Source organism: Gorilla gorilla, chromosome X, assembly GCF_029281585.2.
Source record: "Gorilla gorilla gorilla isolate KB3781 chromosome X, NHGRI_mGorGor1-v2.1_pri, whole genome shotgun sequence".
In the NCBI taxonomy this organism is placed as follows: domain Eukaryota; kingdom Metazoa; phylum Chordata; class Mammalia; order Primates; family Hominidae; genus Gorilla; species Gorilla gorilla.
In genome coordinates this window covers 163,287,977-163,304,917 of record NC_073247.2, presented here as the reverse complement: position 1 = coordinate 163,304,917, position 16,941 = coordinate 163,287,977, and the positions used below count along the sequence as shown (strand labels likewise).

At 36.4% G+C, this 16,941-nt stretch overlaps 1 protein-coding gene across 15 annotated transcripts in view; it reads right to left on the bottom strand.

Moving 5' to 3' along the window:
* The window catches only part of PASD1 (PAS domain containing repressor 1), a 115,441-nt gene that overhangs the window by 54,595 nt on the left and 43,905 nt on the right, over positions 1 to 16,941 (bottom strand). For all 15 annotated transcript variants that reach the window (XM_055376084.2, XM_055376086.2, XM_055376085.2 and 12 more), the window contains 4 exons: positions 11,928 to 12,017; positions 2,468 to 2,567; positions 1,905 to 2,015; positions 408 to 535 (listed from right to left, as the gene is read on the bottom strand). In XM_055376084.2, coding sequence (XP_055232059.1) covers positions 408 to 535; positions 1,905 to 2,015; positions 2,468 to 2,567; positions 11,928 to 12,017 — 429 coding nt within the window. The remainder of the gene's footprint in view (positions 1 to 407; positions 536 to 1,904; positions 2,016 to 2,467; positions 2,568 to 11,927; positions 12,018 to 16,941) is intronic.

The window sequence follows — 16,941 nt, the reverse complement described above, 5'->3', positions numbered from 1 at the left end:
CAAAGAGAGCAGAAGCCTTTACAATCAGCTACCCAATGGGGTTGTGGTGGAGCTGCCTCAAAACTCACGTAGTATCAGAAGCCTTCCTTCATCTACCTGCCAAAATGCTCATTTCTCTTCATGTGTTCCAGTCCCCAGCACCTACATTTTATAATATTTTATATTATGTCAAGACTACTTGTAAACGATTGTGCATCTCTTTCGAGTGTGTCTAAATTTTCACTGAGATGTTCACCTTCTGAAACATAGGAGCTGATTTTCCTTATTTACATATCCCAGCACAACCCTCTGCACACACTGAGTAATTTAGCAATGTTGTCCAGTGGCTGACAGACCAAAGGGGAAGCGACCCTTCAAAGGAAGCCCACATCGCCACAGCGGAGGAAGCACAAACACAGTATACCCACCTGCAGGAGCTGAGTCCTGAGAATGCAAACATTTCCCACAAGATAAAACCGATCCTCCTGAGGAATGCATGCAGCAAAGTCAGCACAGAGGTGGTTGGAAAACAAGTCACTAAAGACCACAGGAAATTCTAAGGAAGATAGACACACATGTGAAAACAGAAAGGTGGACCAGTTAAACAAAAAGACAAATACCTGACACATCCATGTGCTGTTTGCTAACCCATTGACAATTTTCAAAATTCTGAGCCATGGGATTTTTCCTGTCTTCTTTCCTTTTCAGCCACCCTCCCCATCAAAACATAAAGAATTTATTACCGAGAATCAAATATTGAGAGTTAAGGTTGGTTTTCAGCCTTCCGTTATTACCCTGTGGATGGATATTTTAGTCTCTAAAAGAGATGTGGCTCCTCTCTTTTATATAGACCATATGGGTAGAGTGTGTGGGAGTGTGTGTGTGTGTGTGTGTGTGTGTGTGTGTGTGTGTGTGTGTGTGTGTGTGTGTAATCTGTGCACACAGAGTCAAGTAAGATTTTTTCAAAAGGTATGACTTTTAATTTCCAAGAATCATGACAAATATATCAGCCACCTTTTGCGTGAGTTAATTTCATTTATTTATTTATTCATTTCTCACATGTTCATCAATATTTGGTATTATTCAAACTTCTAATTTTTCCCATTCTGATGGGTGTAGAGTGCTAATGTCACTGGTTTTTAAATGTTTCATTCTTTGCTTATTAGTGAGTTGGAGTATCTTTTCATATATTTGTTAGCTATTTGGGCTATTTACCTCTGATTCAAGTCCCAGATATTTTAATGGCTCCAAACCAGTTAATATTAATTAATTTATGTTAATTTCTCAGCTTGCAGTTTCTGAAACCTCAAAATTTGTAAAATGGACCCTATATCCACACGCGACAAAAATTTGGGTTTTGGTTTCTTGTAAATGGCACATTTTGTCCATTCAAATTCCCAGAGAGATGATAAACCTACTCACTATTCCTCTGGGTCAATGGACAGAACTTTATTGATCACTTTATTGATCTCTAGGTTTTATATACTGGTGCTTGACTGGGTGTTAGAATTCCCGACCCCAGCCAATGGAGCCTATGCATGACTTAAAATCCACCGAGGCCACCACAAAATCAGCTTCTTCTTACCACTGTCATACTGCTTTAAACTTTAATTTCTGGGTACACATAGACCCACAGAGTCCCCTTTATTTTAAGCTTGGATATGCATTAAACTTCTTTTGTTATATTTTTGCAATCATTTCCTTGTTTTATAAAAAGAAAGAGCCATCCTTAACAACTCAGTGTCCCCCACCTTGTAAATTTCACTGTTAATTTTTAAAAGTCTAATTAATGTGAGTAGTCAGAAACTGTGGCCATAGGGATATCAGACAGTTTGCAAGTACCAAGCAGAAGAGCATTTATGTTAGTAATGTGAGGCTACATGACTCATAAATGTCATATAGATAAGATAAACAGAATTGCTTACCATTACAAATATCTCTTACATTCACAATAAATTTCACGTTTTCGTAAGCAGAACTATCACCATGTTCGACATTTCCTCTTTTTAAATGACAGCAAAATTCAATATGTGTTTCTAATAAAAAGAGAACAAATACAAAACAAGTCTACATTTGTACTTTACCATATTCTACTGGATTATTTCATATGACCAATGTCTTACTTCGATTAGATTTTACAAAAATATTATTTTCTTTCCACGAACATTAGCACTTACATAGCTATCTATGTTGTATCAGTAGAGTACGGCACCAGCTAGAACACTATATACAATGGTCCATTATTTATATAGCACTAATGCAATTGTACAAATGCTACAATACTCAGGGTCTGTGGTGAAGAATAAGATTTAATGGAGGAGAGATTTTTTTAACACTAGAATTAGAGTTTGTAATATTATATAAAAGTAAATTAATATATGATCAACAGCCGTATATGCTCTAATGTCTTTTTAGAAATTAATCCATTGAGCGATTGTTACTTGTCCCTTAAAACCTAAGAATTTACTACTTTTAAAAATATACATACCTGAGTTTAGTAAAGGAAATTTGAGAATAATCTTTTGGTAGACTTCATCTTTCTCTTCATCAGGCAGAAGGCTTAATAATTTTTTGCCCACAATCTCAGCCTGGCAGGAGAGGAGAGGAGGAGGTGAAAGGAAAAAGGAGGGGAAGAGGGAGAGAGTAAACTTTTTTATCTGTGTTAATACTGTTCAGTTCCTCTATCTCCTTACCTCCAGTGAGCTTATGCTCTGCCCCACCTCAGCCATGTACAGTTATACCTGTTGTACCTCTAAAAAATACAATTCCCATTATCCTACTTTATGAGCACCACCTCCTACCTTCCCAGCGCACTCACACAAGTACCCCTCTTGTATGTACCAGCTCTCCAACAATGATTCCATCCACGGAGACCTCTAATCCATTCCTATCACATTTTTACTGTGCATTATCTTCCTCAAATCATCACATCTTTCCCTATCCAGCTCAGATTCCATAGTCAGTGTAATCATTCCCATGTGCTCTTTCCCTCTACCATATTTGCCTGGGAAAATTTTGACTCTAGTTACTTCCAACCTTTCATTTATCTACAACCTTCACCCAAGCAATTGAATGTAAATGAAGAAAAACCCACAACTAAGCAGTATATTATTTGAAATAAGTATTCAAGTCTGCCCAAAAATCATTTATTTAGACAATTTGCTCCCCTACTCTTTTTCCTCCTTCAAACCTCCTACCCCCGAGCCTTCCTTCATTTTCAGCTGACCTAATTTCTTGTTTCAGTGAAAAAAAAAATGGGAAATGTCAACATCTGACACAAATCTGCCAACCTATCTGTTCCTGTGCCTAGAGACCTGCTTTCCCTCCTCTTCCAATGAATAAGCTTCTACCTGAATTTCACTCCTTCACCTGTGCACTGCATCCCATTTTTCTGTAGACTATGAAAAGACATTGTTCTAGAAAGTCTCACCCTACCCCACACATCAAGTTTTCTTTCCCTGTCAACTGGGTGTTCCCATAAGCATACAAAATGCTGTACTATACATGCTATGATATCTGTCATCTATCATAGAGTGGTCATTACACACTCTATGTATGTATTGAAATATCACATGTACGCCATACATATGTACAAATATTACATATCAATAAGAAACTTTAAAAATAATCAGGAAAACAAAAACAACAACACAAAATTCTAAAAACGCATAACCTTCCTTTACATTACCGCCTCTCCCTTCAATTATAATTCTACTTATTTGGAGTTATGTACAAATTTATACATCAATAAGAAATTTTAAAAATAATCAGGAAAACAAAAACAACACAAAATTCGAAACATGCATAACCTTCCTTTACATTACCGCCTCTCACTTCAATTATAACTCTGCTTATCTGGTCCACTTTGGAATAAAAATTCCTGAAATGAAACGACACTTGTTACCTCCCCTTTCTTCACTTCTCGCTCTTTCTTGAAACCACACTAATGAAGTTTATATCTAACCACTCCACTCCACTGAAACTGCTTTTGTCAAGGTCACTAGTGCCCTCCATATTGCCAAATCAAATCATCACTTCTCAGCCCTCATCTTACCAAGCATCTCAGCATTTGATGCAATTGATCCTTCCTTTTCCCTTGATACATTTACTTGACTTCCAGGACACCACACACATGAGGATATACTTCTACCTCAAAGGCTACTCCTTCACAATTTGCTAGATCTTAGTCTTGCTTCCTGAATACTAGGCATCGGAGTGCCAGGGCTTACAGTCATTACGCCTGTTTCCCTACGTGGTCTCTTCCACTTCCATCTCATTAAATACCACCTATCTGTTAATGACTCACAGATAGTCGTCTCTTGCCCCCATGATAACTCAACTTGGATATCTAATCGGATTTCAACTTTAAGATATCCAAAAAGAACTGATCTTTTCTTTGACAAAATATGTTCCTCCCTCGGTCTTCCCAATATCAGTAATGGCAACCACCATTTACCCATTTACTTGTCCTTGACTTGCCTTTTATCTCTCAAACTCAATATCCAGTCCATCAGCAATCTCTAATGGATCAATTTTCAAAACACATACAGACTCAGTTCACTTTTCGCCACTTGGTCCAAGTCTCATTTCCAGTTTGGATTACTGCAGTAGCTGTAACTGCTCTCCCTGCATCTATTCTTGCCATGCCCCTGCCACCACTCCATTCTCTATAGAACAGCCAGCATGATTCTTTCCAAACATGAGCCACATCATGCTATTCCTATGCTCACTCCAAATTTTCTACTGATTATCCAAGTCATTCTGAATAAAAGCCAAAGTCTTTATAAGGGCTTTCACCACTCTATATTCTGGTTCCTTGCTGCTATTGACCTTATCTGCTTTCTCTCTCTCTCTCTCTCACTGCACTCCAGGTACACCTAACTCCTCATTCACATCCAAACACAATGAGAGCAAATACTCATCTCAGAGCCCTTAAACTAACTCCTCCTTAAATGTGAAGCACTCGTTCCCAAATATTTGCAATGGCTTTCTCTCTCACTTAATACAGGTCTTTACTCAAAAGTATTTTACATAGCACCAACTCCTTGACATTCTCTTATTGCCTTTTTTGTTATCTGTTTATTATCTACCTTCCCCATTAAAATGTAAATTGCAGTATAACAGAGACCTTGCCTGTCTTATTCATTGCTATATCTTCAACACCTAGAACAGAGCTTGGCACTGGTAAGCACTCAGTAAATATTGGTTGAATGAATGGATAATACTGTATCATGTAGCTGAAATACGGTGAGACATGGATAAATTGAATATCAGATATAGAAGTAATGAGCCTTTAATGTGACAGCAACAAAGTAATAAAGTATTCCTTGTAGCTGAATAATGGCTTTGTGTGATGAACCACAAATTCCAATGATTTTTTAACTGATTAGCATTAATAATCTACAGTCACTATTTAGAAATATATCTTTATGGCCCATTTGTAGAAGCCAGCCTATGAACTGGTCAATGATCAAGTTAGCAGACAGATGCTGTCTCAATCAAGCTTGGCTTGATTAAGGATAGAAATATTACCTTAATCTAGCAAACAAAACATTATGGAATTAACAGGCAATACATCTTGACAGTGAAAGTCACACAGTAAAATACTGACTTCCCAAAAGAAATGTAGATTTTTTTCACTAAATTTAACTTTTTCAATAAAAACACTTTTGTTGGTTTAGTTATAAAATAGACTTTAGATGCCAAACTGGGTTACCTCTGTGGAGACCACTCATTCATTCACTCATCTAACACATGATAAACAATTGCTCCATGCCAGTCACTGTTCTAGGTATGTTCACATATACAAGCTCACTTAATCCCCTGGGAGAGTAAGAATTATCCCTTGTTTTATTCATCAGCAAATTAAGGCTTCTCCAATTGTTGAGAGTTCAGAAATGCAGAAATGAAATTGACATGAAAGCTCCATCCAATTCCATGTCTATTGTTCCTTCTACTACACCATAGCTGCCTCAAGTCCAGTTTGCATCAGGAACAGAAAATTTGCTACTGGACCAGTTCCTGTATTTTGGACATTCTACATGAAGTAATTCACTGAATAAGATTTTATACTTATTTCTTATAAGGGTTACAAAAGATGAACCTGACAACGAATTCCAATGAGCACATAGTCTAGTAGGACAGATTAAATATGCACAATCAATTATGATGTAGAGTATAAAATAATACCCTAACAAGAGGTACAAAGTGCTATGTCTCATAAGTTCTTTCATTAGTTGAAAAATGAAGATAGCATTGTCACTTAAAAGAGTTCAAAGTGAGCTATCTTTTGATAGTCTACATTCTCTTGGATGTGACTAGTGGTAATGAGTTTCTTATTGCCTCTCTAGGGATAGGAATAGTGACAATAAGCCTTATAATTAACCGCTAATTGAAACACTGGATCTGTTCCAGTGGCCTTGTTCCTTAGTTACAAAAACGGAGGAGACCTGAAAGCATGATCGACCTCATGTTATTTTTGTAAATTTTTAGCATTTGCTCTTCTTATTACACAAGGTAGAAAGATCAAGGTACTTAGAGCTTAATGAAGCAAGGATAAATACCAGCGAAAAACTAAGGTGGTTTTTCAAAAGCCAAGTTTGCAAATATCTATTAGTTGTCACACAAATATTAGTGTGGTGAGTCTCAGTCACGTCAAAAAAAGAAAGAATTAAGAAATTTACTGAGGACTTCATGACATTTACTGAGAATCTAGGCAAGAAGCATCTTTTTTCCTGCCAAAGACACTCATATTATACATGCATTAGAAAACTATTCAACTGTATAGGGCACAGGGAAGGATAAGATCCTCTGCAGGAGATTTAGGCAGCATCTCAAATCAAATGAGACTCATCACTACTAAATCTCTACTATGCGGTAAGCTTCTCAGGGAAAATAGGGCAAATCTCATCACAGTTATCACAAACTAACCATGTACCTGTGTTCAAAACCTGCTAAGTTTTAATCTCTTAAAGATTCAATGCTGAGAATTTTTTAGACGTAGTGTATGTTTTAAAAGTTTCATTTGCTTTAGAACTGCAAAAGAGAATAAATATATGTAAACTCCCAGATTTGATTTTATTTTCAGGGGGAATGACAGAGTAGGGTGAGTAGGAGGGCAGGCTGCTAAGAACAGGGGGCAGTGACTGGAACTTACTACTACAAATGACTATGAGTTTTTCCAAAGGAAAAAAAAAACTGTCAATGAAATCAATGATTGGGAAAATATGATGGCAGGTTTCAGATAAAAGTTTAATACCATGATCATGATGATAATGGGCATCATTTTATTCATGGTATGTGTTGTAACAGCATAACTTGGACACATCTTATCTCTCTGTCACACCCCTCTTCCAATACATCAGCAAAACAACTTATTTTACCTACAAAATGCTTCCACTGCCACATTAATCTAACCCACTACCATCTATGGCCCTCCAAGTGGACTCTGTACTTCCATGCCTGCCCCTCATAGCCAATTCTTGACATAACAGCCAAAGCGATTCTGATAAAACTTAAGTTAGATCATTTCTTTCATCTGCTCCAACCTCCCCAATGGCTTCCTCCCATCTCAGAGGAAAAGGGATGTTACTTCTCCTGTTACTGCTCTGACTTTATCATCTCTATTTTCCTTTTGCTCACAGCACTCCAGTTACACTGTCCTCTTTGCGGTACCTTTTCCTGCTTTCAGGCTCTTACATAAGCTTCCTCCTCTGTCTGAAAGACACTTGCTCCAGTTACCTGCATATCACACATACTCCATTCAGGTCTCTGTATAAATGTCACTGATCAGATGGGCCTTAGCCAATCACGTTATTTATACTAATTCATCTCCCAGCACTCTCTACGTAATATTATTTCCCCACTTATAGAAGAGAAACTAAAGGTCAGGCAGTTAGAGAGAAACAAAGCTAAATTTTAATCTCTAGATTATTTGATTCCGAAGACCAAGTTCTTTCCATCACACCATGCTATTAGTTTGGAGTTGCTCCATAGACAGAGGTGCCCTGATATGTAATGAAACTGAAGATTCCTGGAGCCACGCAGACACTCTAGAAGTGGTTCAGTCTCCATTTTATAATATAAGTTGGATGACTTATAAAATGAAATTTTTAATCAAAGCCTGAGAAAAAGATTGCCTGTTTTGAAAAATTAAGAACAGTTGGGATTCAATGAGGACATGTGAAACTACGCCTCAGGTGTAGTCGTTTTTAACCTTGTTTTATAGGAATATATAACTTAATTCCCATTTAATGTTTATGTACAAATGTAATAGTTATACATTTATTTTTAAGTACACTGATCTCAGGTAAATCAAGTCTATTGTTTAAGGCTGGCAGTTCAAAGCACATGTCCCAGACACCTCTCTAGACCTTGTGGTTTTGGGGGGCATGTGTGTGTGTGGTACCTCAAATGTTGAAGGGTGAAAGAGCTTCTTGATAGGGAAAACTTTGAACCAAATACATAAAGAAGCAAGATCATATCATAACTAACACCATCACTATGATAAATCTTCACATAATAAGAAAAAGTCACCAGTCTCAGCCAATGACCAATTTGGTTTAAGCAATATCTGATGCCACAAGAATTTGGGTGGTTTTCTGGTCTTCATTATAATAAAATTTAAGCTGTAGTGGATCATACTCGTACATTCCTTCTTTTAATATATATTTTAAAAGACTCTTTTCCTTCTATGATTTAAATATACTAAAGTGCAATCCAATAAATATCTCTACTATTTCATTTAGCTGTTTTGGTATCCTACAAATATAAGCTGAATTTGGAAATGTAAACTGTTTTTTTAAAAAATGAAAGAGAATGAGAAATAAAAGAGATCGATTCTAGCATCTGTAATTTTTTTTAAAAGGGTATAAGGACTCTGAGCTTCCAAGAAGGCCATGGAACATGCCAACTGGCCTGGCTAAAATAGTGAAATATTTTTAATCCACTTCCAACCTAACTACAAGATAATCTAACCTAGCTTCTATTAATTTCCATGTTCCAAATTTGAGTACTATAGATTTCTGGATTAGGGTTTGTCAAGTTCTTGAGACAACTCTGTGGAATGAGGAATATGTAATGAAAACAACAACCGAGATATGATTGTTTTACACTACTACCATTAGTGAATAGGGGTTTCAATTTCTTCATATCCTCTCCTAAAACTTTTTGTTAACACAACCATGCCAATGGCAGACAGTTTGTGTGGGAGGGTTGTTGGTAAATGTATTCTAGGTAACCCCTCTTCAAACACACGTATAAGTGGAATATGAAGGCCTTGCTACAGACTGAATGTTTATGTCCCCCAAAACTTTACATATTGAAATAATCTAACTGTCAATGTGATGGTATTATATTAAGAGGTGGGGCCTTTGGAGATGATTAATGGGATTAGTATCCTTATAAAAGAAACCCCTAGGCTGGGCATGGAGGCTCACACCTTTAATCCCAGCACTTTGGGAGTCCGAGATGGGCGGATCGCTTGAGGTCAGGAGTTCGAGACCAGCTTGGCCAACATGGTGAAACCCCGTCTCTATTAAAAATACAAAAATTAGCCAGGTGTGGTGATGCATGCCTATAATCCCTGCTACTCAGGAGGCTGAGGCAGGAGAATCACGTGAAACCAGGAGGCAGAGGTTGCAGTGAGCCGAGATCGCACCATTGCACTCCAGCCTGGGTGACAAGAGTGAGACCCAATCTTAAAAAAAAAAAAGAGCTCCCTTGCTTCTTCTACTATATGAAGTTATAGTAAGAATGAAGATGTCTATGAAGCAGAGATTGGGCCCTCACTAGACACCAAATCTCTTGGCACCTTAATCTTCGACTTCTCAGACTCTAAAACTATAAAATATAAATTTGTGTTGTTTACAAAGACACCCAATCTATAGTACTCTGAAACCAATGGAAATGACAATAAAACAGGGGCACATTTTGACAACATTGAAAACATCTTCTCTGATGAGCTTTATGCTTCTGAAAATACCCCAAAATCTCCTTAAGCTGATAAGCAATTTCAGCAAAGTCTCAGGATACAAAAACAATGTGCAAAAATCACAAGCATTCTTATACACAAATAACAGACAAACAGAGAGCCAAATCATGAGTGAACTCCCATTCACAATTGCTTCAAAGAGAATAAAATACCTAGGAATCCAACTTACAAGGGACGTGAAGGACCTCTTCAAGGAAAACTACAAACCACTGCTCAAGGAAATAAAAGAGGATACAAACAAATGGAAGAACATTCCATGCTCATGGGTAGGAAGAATCAATATTGTGAAAATGGCCATACTGCCCAAGATAATTTATAGATTCAATGCCATCCCCATCAAGCTACCAATGACTTTCTTCACAGAATTGGAAAAAACTACTTTAAAGTTCATATGGAACCAAAAAAGAGCCCACATTGCCAAGTCAATCCTAAGCCAAAAGAACAAAGCTGGAGGCATCACACTACCTAACTTCAAATTATACTACAAGGCTACAGTAACCAAAACAGCATGGTACTGGTACCTAAACAGAGATATAGACCAGTGGAACAGAACAGAGCCCTCAGAGATAATGCCACATATCTACAACTGTCCGATCTTTGACAAACCTGACAAAAACAAGAAGTGGAGAAAGGATTCTCTATTTAACAAATGGTGCTGGGAAAACGGGCTAGCCATATGTTGAAAGCTGAAACTGGATCCCTTCCTTACACCTTATACAAAAATTAATTCAAGATGGTTTAAAGACTTAAATGTTAGACCTAAAACCATAAAAACCCTAGAAGAAAACCTAGACAATACCATTCAGGACATAGGCATGGGCTAGGACTTCATGTCTAAAACACCAAAGGCAATGGCAACAAAAGCCAAAATTGACAAATGGGATCTAATTAAACTAAAGAGCTTCTGCACAGCAAAAGAAACTACCATCAGAGTGAACAGGCAACCTACAGAATGGGAGAAAATTTTTGCAATCTACTCATCTGACAAAGGGCTAATATCCAGAATCTATAATGAACTCAAACAAATTTACAAGAAAAAAACAAACAACCCCATCAACAAGTGGGCGAAGGATATGAACAGACACTTCTCAAAATAAGACATTTATGCAGCCAAAAGACACATGAAAAAATGCTCAGCATCACTGGCCATCAGAGAAATGCAAATCAAAACCACAACGAGATACCATCTCACACCAGTTAGAATGGCGATCATTAAAAAGTCAGGAAACAACAGGTGCTGGAGAGGATGTGGAGAAATAGGAACACTTTTACACTGTTGCTGGGACTGTAAACTAGTTCAACCATTGTGGAAGTCAGTGTGGTGATTCCTCAGGGATCTAGAACTAGAAATACCATTTGACCCAGCCATCCCATTACTGGGTATATACCCAAAGGATTATAAATCATGCTGCTATAAAGACACACGCACACGTATGTTTATTGCGGCACTATTCACAATAGCAAAGACTTGGAACCAAGCCAAATGTCCAACAATGATAGACTGGATTAAGAAAATATGGCACATATACACCATGGAATACTATGCAGCCATAAAAAAGGATGAGTTCATGTCCTTTGTAGGGACATGGATGAAGCTGGAAACCATCATTCTCAGCAAACTATGGCAAGGACAAAAAACCAACACCACATGTTCTCACTCATAGGTGAGAATTGAACAATGAGAACACATGGACACAGGAAGGGGAACATCACACACTGGGGCCTGTTGTGGGATGGGGGGAGGGGGGAGGGATAGCATTAGGAGATACACCTAATATTAAATGAAGAGTTAACGGGTGCAGCACACCAACATGGCACATGTATCCATATGTAACAAACCTGCACGTTGTGCACATGTACTCTAAAACTTAAAGTATAATAAAAAAAGAAAGTAAATAATGAACCCCTAAACAACAAACCAGAATGATCCACTTTCCCAAAAGTAGAAAGAACTTACTGGTAAATGTCCAAGAAGAGAAGAGATGTTTTCAGCCACATAAACGATCACTCCATCTGTGCTCAGTGTAATCATAAAGCCATCTAATAACTAATGACGAGAGAATAATAATGTAATTAAATAGTGGAACAATAATAAAATGATAGTTTTATTGCTAAATGCATAGATAATTATAATAGCACACTGAAATGCACTCCAGTCCTTAAATATCAATAAAGTAGGCACAGACTTAATTAAAATTCCATTATTCTACCTCCTACACAGAATCTACTTAACCTTAAGCATGAAATGTTTATCAAATGATGTGTCACTTAAACAAACAAATTTCAATGTACACCCAATTAACATGAAATTCTCTAACGCAAGCTAAGAAGATTCATTTCCATGTGTAGGTTGTTTCACTTTAAGAACACTTAATTTCAAAAATGTTAAAAATATTTTAAGGATACTTTCATTTGTGGTTAGGTTAGTCATCTCCTTATAAATATGGATATTGCCATCACTTTGCTGCTGTATAATGGATTCAATAGCCAGACAAACGCCTCCTGGTAGAGAATATCTAAAATGATGAATAAAATATATTAAAACTTATTTTTCAAAACAGGACCAAGCTATTGGTAAAGTAAGGGAAATAACCTGATATCAGAAATGACTAGATTGTGAGAATTAAGACATTAGAGAATATTAGACCCTGTATTTGCCTTGAGACTATCTTCCAACACTGATAGCCTAGAGCTTGGGGGACAAAAGCAAAGCCGAGGCCTGTACAAGGTAGGAGGTGAAATCAAAGACCACAGTACAAAGCCAGGTCTCCAAAAGGGTGACACTTTCAACAGGTAAAACAGAAAAATCTTATCCAGTGAAAGGAGACAAGGAATGTGCATGTCTGCCTCAGCCTCCATCCTGGGAAGAGTAGGAAAAGAGAAAATAGTCAACTTTAGGAGGTACTAAGCAGAAGCCCACCTTCACACAAACTTGGAGCTAGAATTCATATACTACCTGTGTGGCCCTCAACAACCAAAGTCTAATATTTAGTTTAAAGTGATCCTGACCCCATATGTCTAATAAAAGGAAATCAAAATCACATCTAGAGAATTATTTTAAAGTGAGGGTTCAAAGAATTCATGTAGATAAAATTACAAATAATATGAGCTTATAATAAAAATAAAACACAGGAAGAGATGAAGCATTATGAATAAGAGGCAATAGACATAATAAAATAAAGAATCATATTTAAAAATAACATATTGGAATTATCAGATACAGAATACAAAATAAGTATGCTTAATAGGCTTAAATAAATAACACAGGGCACTAGAAATATGAAGAAACAAGAGACTCAAAACTGACTCGTGAGATATAAAACATAATCAAACAAAATGTCTATAGATGATATTGTCATCAAAATTAGAAACTTAATGTATAGGTTAAATAGCATGTTAGAACACAGCCAGAAATAAAATTTTTGAGCTGGAAATTGCTGAGGAAATGACTCAGAATGTAACACAAGGAGATACAAATGGAAAAATAAGATAAATTCATTTCATGGAGAAGAGAATCACAAAGTCCAACATATGTCTGATCAGTGTTCCTGAAGGAGATAATGTAACAGAGAAGAGGAAATACTCAGTGAGATATAGGTGGAAAATTATCCAGAAGTAATAAAATACACCAATCTTAAGATTCAGGAAGCCCAAATAATTGAAGCAGGATTCTCTATTTGTATAAAGTCATGAACTCCTCAAACCCATTAGGATGGGCTATGATTAAAACAAAACAAATAGTTTTGGGACAAGATATGAAGAAATTGAAACCCCTATGCACTATTGATGGTAGTATAAAATGACAAAGCTGCCATAGAAAACTCTATGGCAGTCTCTCAAATAACTAAACATAGAACTATCATGTGATTCAGCATTTCCACTTCTGAGTGTATAGTGAAAAAAAAAAAAACACCCTGAAAGCAGGGACTCAAACAGGTATGTGTACACCTGTGCTCACAGAAGCATTATTCATAATGGCCAAAAGGTGTAAACAATCTAAGTGTCCAACAGATGAATGTATAACCAAAATGTGTAACAAACAACAAAATATTATTCAGCCTTAAGAGGAAAGAGAATTTTGCCACATACTACAACATGGATGAAACATGAAGATATTATATTAAGCGAAACATGTCACAAAAGGACATTACTGTATGATTCCATTTATATGAAGTTCCTAGGATAGCCAAATTGATAGATGCAGAAAGTAGAACGGTGGTTACCAGGAACTGGGAGAAAGTGAGAATGGGGAGTTATTGTTTGAGTACAGAGTTTCAGTTACGCAAGATTTTCAAAGCTGGAAATGGATGGTGGTGATGGTTGCACAATAATGTGAATGTACTTAATGCCACTGAATTCTACATTTAAAAGTGATTAAACGGTAAATTCATGTTACATACATTTTACCGTAATAAAAAAATAGGCCAAATAATAAGTAATAATGGAGATTACAAAGTATTTATAATAGAATAATTTTTTAAACACTATTTATTGAGACCTGTGAAAAGCAGCTAAAACAGCACTTGGGAATCTTCGCCTAAATGTATATATTAGAAAAGAAAATTGGTTACAAATCAATGAATTAAATAATCTAAAATTGTTAGAGAACAAAAAATGAACCCCAAAAAGTAGAAAAAAGTAAATAATAAAAATAAGAGCAGAAATTAATAAAACAAAAAATAATGACACAATGGACAGAATCAAGAGTGTTAAAAGTCAATTCTTTGAAAAGAACATTAAAATCGACAAACCTCTGGTAAGATGAATCATGGGGCAAAAAACACAAACAATATTAGGAGTGAAAAGTGGATATCATTACAGAAGCTTTAGACATTATGAAGATAAGAGAATATTATGAACAACTTTATGCCAATAAATTTGAAAGCAAGTCTTAAAAACATATAAATTGCAAAAAGTGACTTGGGAAGAAGTAAAAAATATAGCCAATCACATCATCATTAAAGAATGAAATCACTAGTTTAAAATATTCTCTTATCTTTGTAATGTTTCTCCTTCATGGCATACACAAAAAATAACTCAAAAAGTATGAACACATTAAATATAATAGATAAAACGTTAAAGCTTTTAAAATAAAATATAAGAGAATATATTTATTACCTTGTGGTAGGTAAGGATTTTTTAAACAGGAAAGTAAACACCCTTTGATTGGTAAATTTGATTACTTTAAAATTAATAATTTGTCAAAAGTCACCTTAAATTGTGAAAAGGCAAGCTACAAACTAGAACAAGAATTTTGCAACACATAACTAGCAAGTGATTCGTTTCCAGAATCTATTTTAAAAATCTCCAGCATATGAATAATTAGAAAGAACAATACCATAAGAAACTGAGCAAAGGCTAGAAACAAGCATCTCATAGAAGAGGAAACACAAATGGCCTCAAAATTTGTGAAAAGAGGCTCATTGTCATTTGTAATGAAACAAGACGCCATTCCATTCCCACCCAATTGACAAAAATTTAAAAATTAGACAATAAATTGTTAGCAAGGATGTGGAGCAATAAGAACTTTCATCCACTACTACTAAGAATATAAAAGAACAGTAAAATACACAGTGAAACACAGCCACTTGAAAAGCATTGTCATTTTCATGTAGAGGGGAGCTACCCTACCACTCCACCCTACCCTCCAGCAATCTCACTCCTAGATATACACCTAGAAACACTCTTGCTTATATGGAAGAGGATATATGAACAAAAATGTTCAAACCAAACCTGCTCACAATAACAAAAACCTACAGCTATACCAGACTCAGTTTATGCACCTCCTCAAGATTCATACCCCATCCCACCCTCAATCAAGCCAGGGATGTTAGCTTTGCTTTTGCAGTCCCAACCTAGTCTCCTAACTCCACCAGCACTAGGTGGTTCAGTATCCATCCAAAGGGACTGGATTCATGAAGGCAGTAACTTCATCCACCTCGGAGCATGGGATCTGGGTACCCCATTGGGTTTCCAGAAAAGCCAGGTAACCCAAAGGACAGAATTGCTAACATCCTGGGTGTGACTTTTGACTAATGACGGGAGAAAGAAAGGAACTGGTAGATACAGTATTTTCCCTTCCTCCCCTATACAGACTATTCCAAGGTGTGGTGCCTTTTACATAGTTTTAAGAGTGACTGAACAACCCGCTGTGTGTTCTTGTGAAGCTCTATCCAGCTTGGTAATAAACTACGCTATATTTCAGTTCCCTTCTTCCCTGCCTTACTTTTCCCCTCACCCTCGCTATCCTGAGATTGCATATCCCACTAAAACCTTAGCATATAAATTTTGCTTCAGCCTCTACTTCCTAAGGAGCATGAGCTAAAACAGATTTCTAGTGCCCATCAACAGCAAAATGGGTAAGTAATTGTGTAGTATGTTCTAACAAGAATACAGAAGTAAAAATGAATGCACTAGAGTTACATGCAATATCATGGATGAATTGAAAAAGAAAGGTTGAGCAAAAATATCAAGTCAGAGAAGAATACATACAATATAATTCCATTTATATAAAGGTGAAAATCATGCAAAAGAAAACAACATATCACTTAGAGATGCATACACATGTCCTAAAAATACAAAGCAAAGCAAAGAAATATTGATACAGAACTCAGGAAATAGTAGGGAAGAAGTGGTGTGGAAGAAGATCACGACAAAGGGATTTCAAAGGATCTGGTAATGCTCTATTTCTTAAGCTCGGTGTCACCTGTACTATTTTTTTAAGTGTTAATATATGTTATATATATTTTTGTAAGATAAAATTTTAAGTAAAAACTTTTAAAACTGGGTGTTTGCTATTTCCCATTAGACATCAAAAGATGACATCCAAAATTGCCACATGCCTGAAGTGACCTCCCAAACACATAGGTTCAGAAAAGAGTCTAGGCAGATCTGGTAAGGCACTTTGCTTCTCTACTCATTTTCTGTATGTCTGCTTGCTTTTGGCATTTTGATTACCACATTCTCTACTG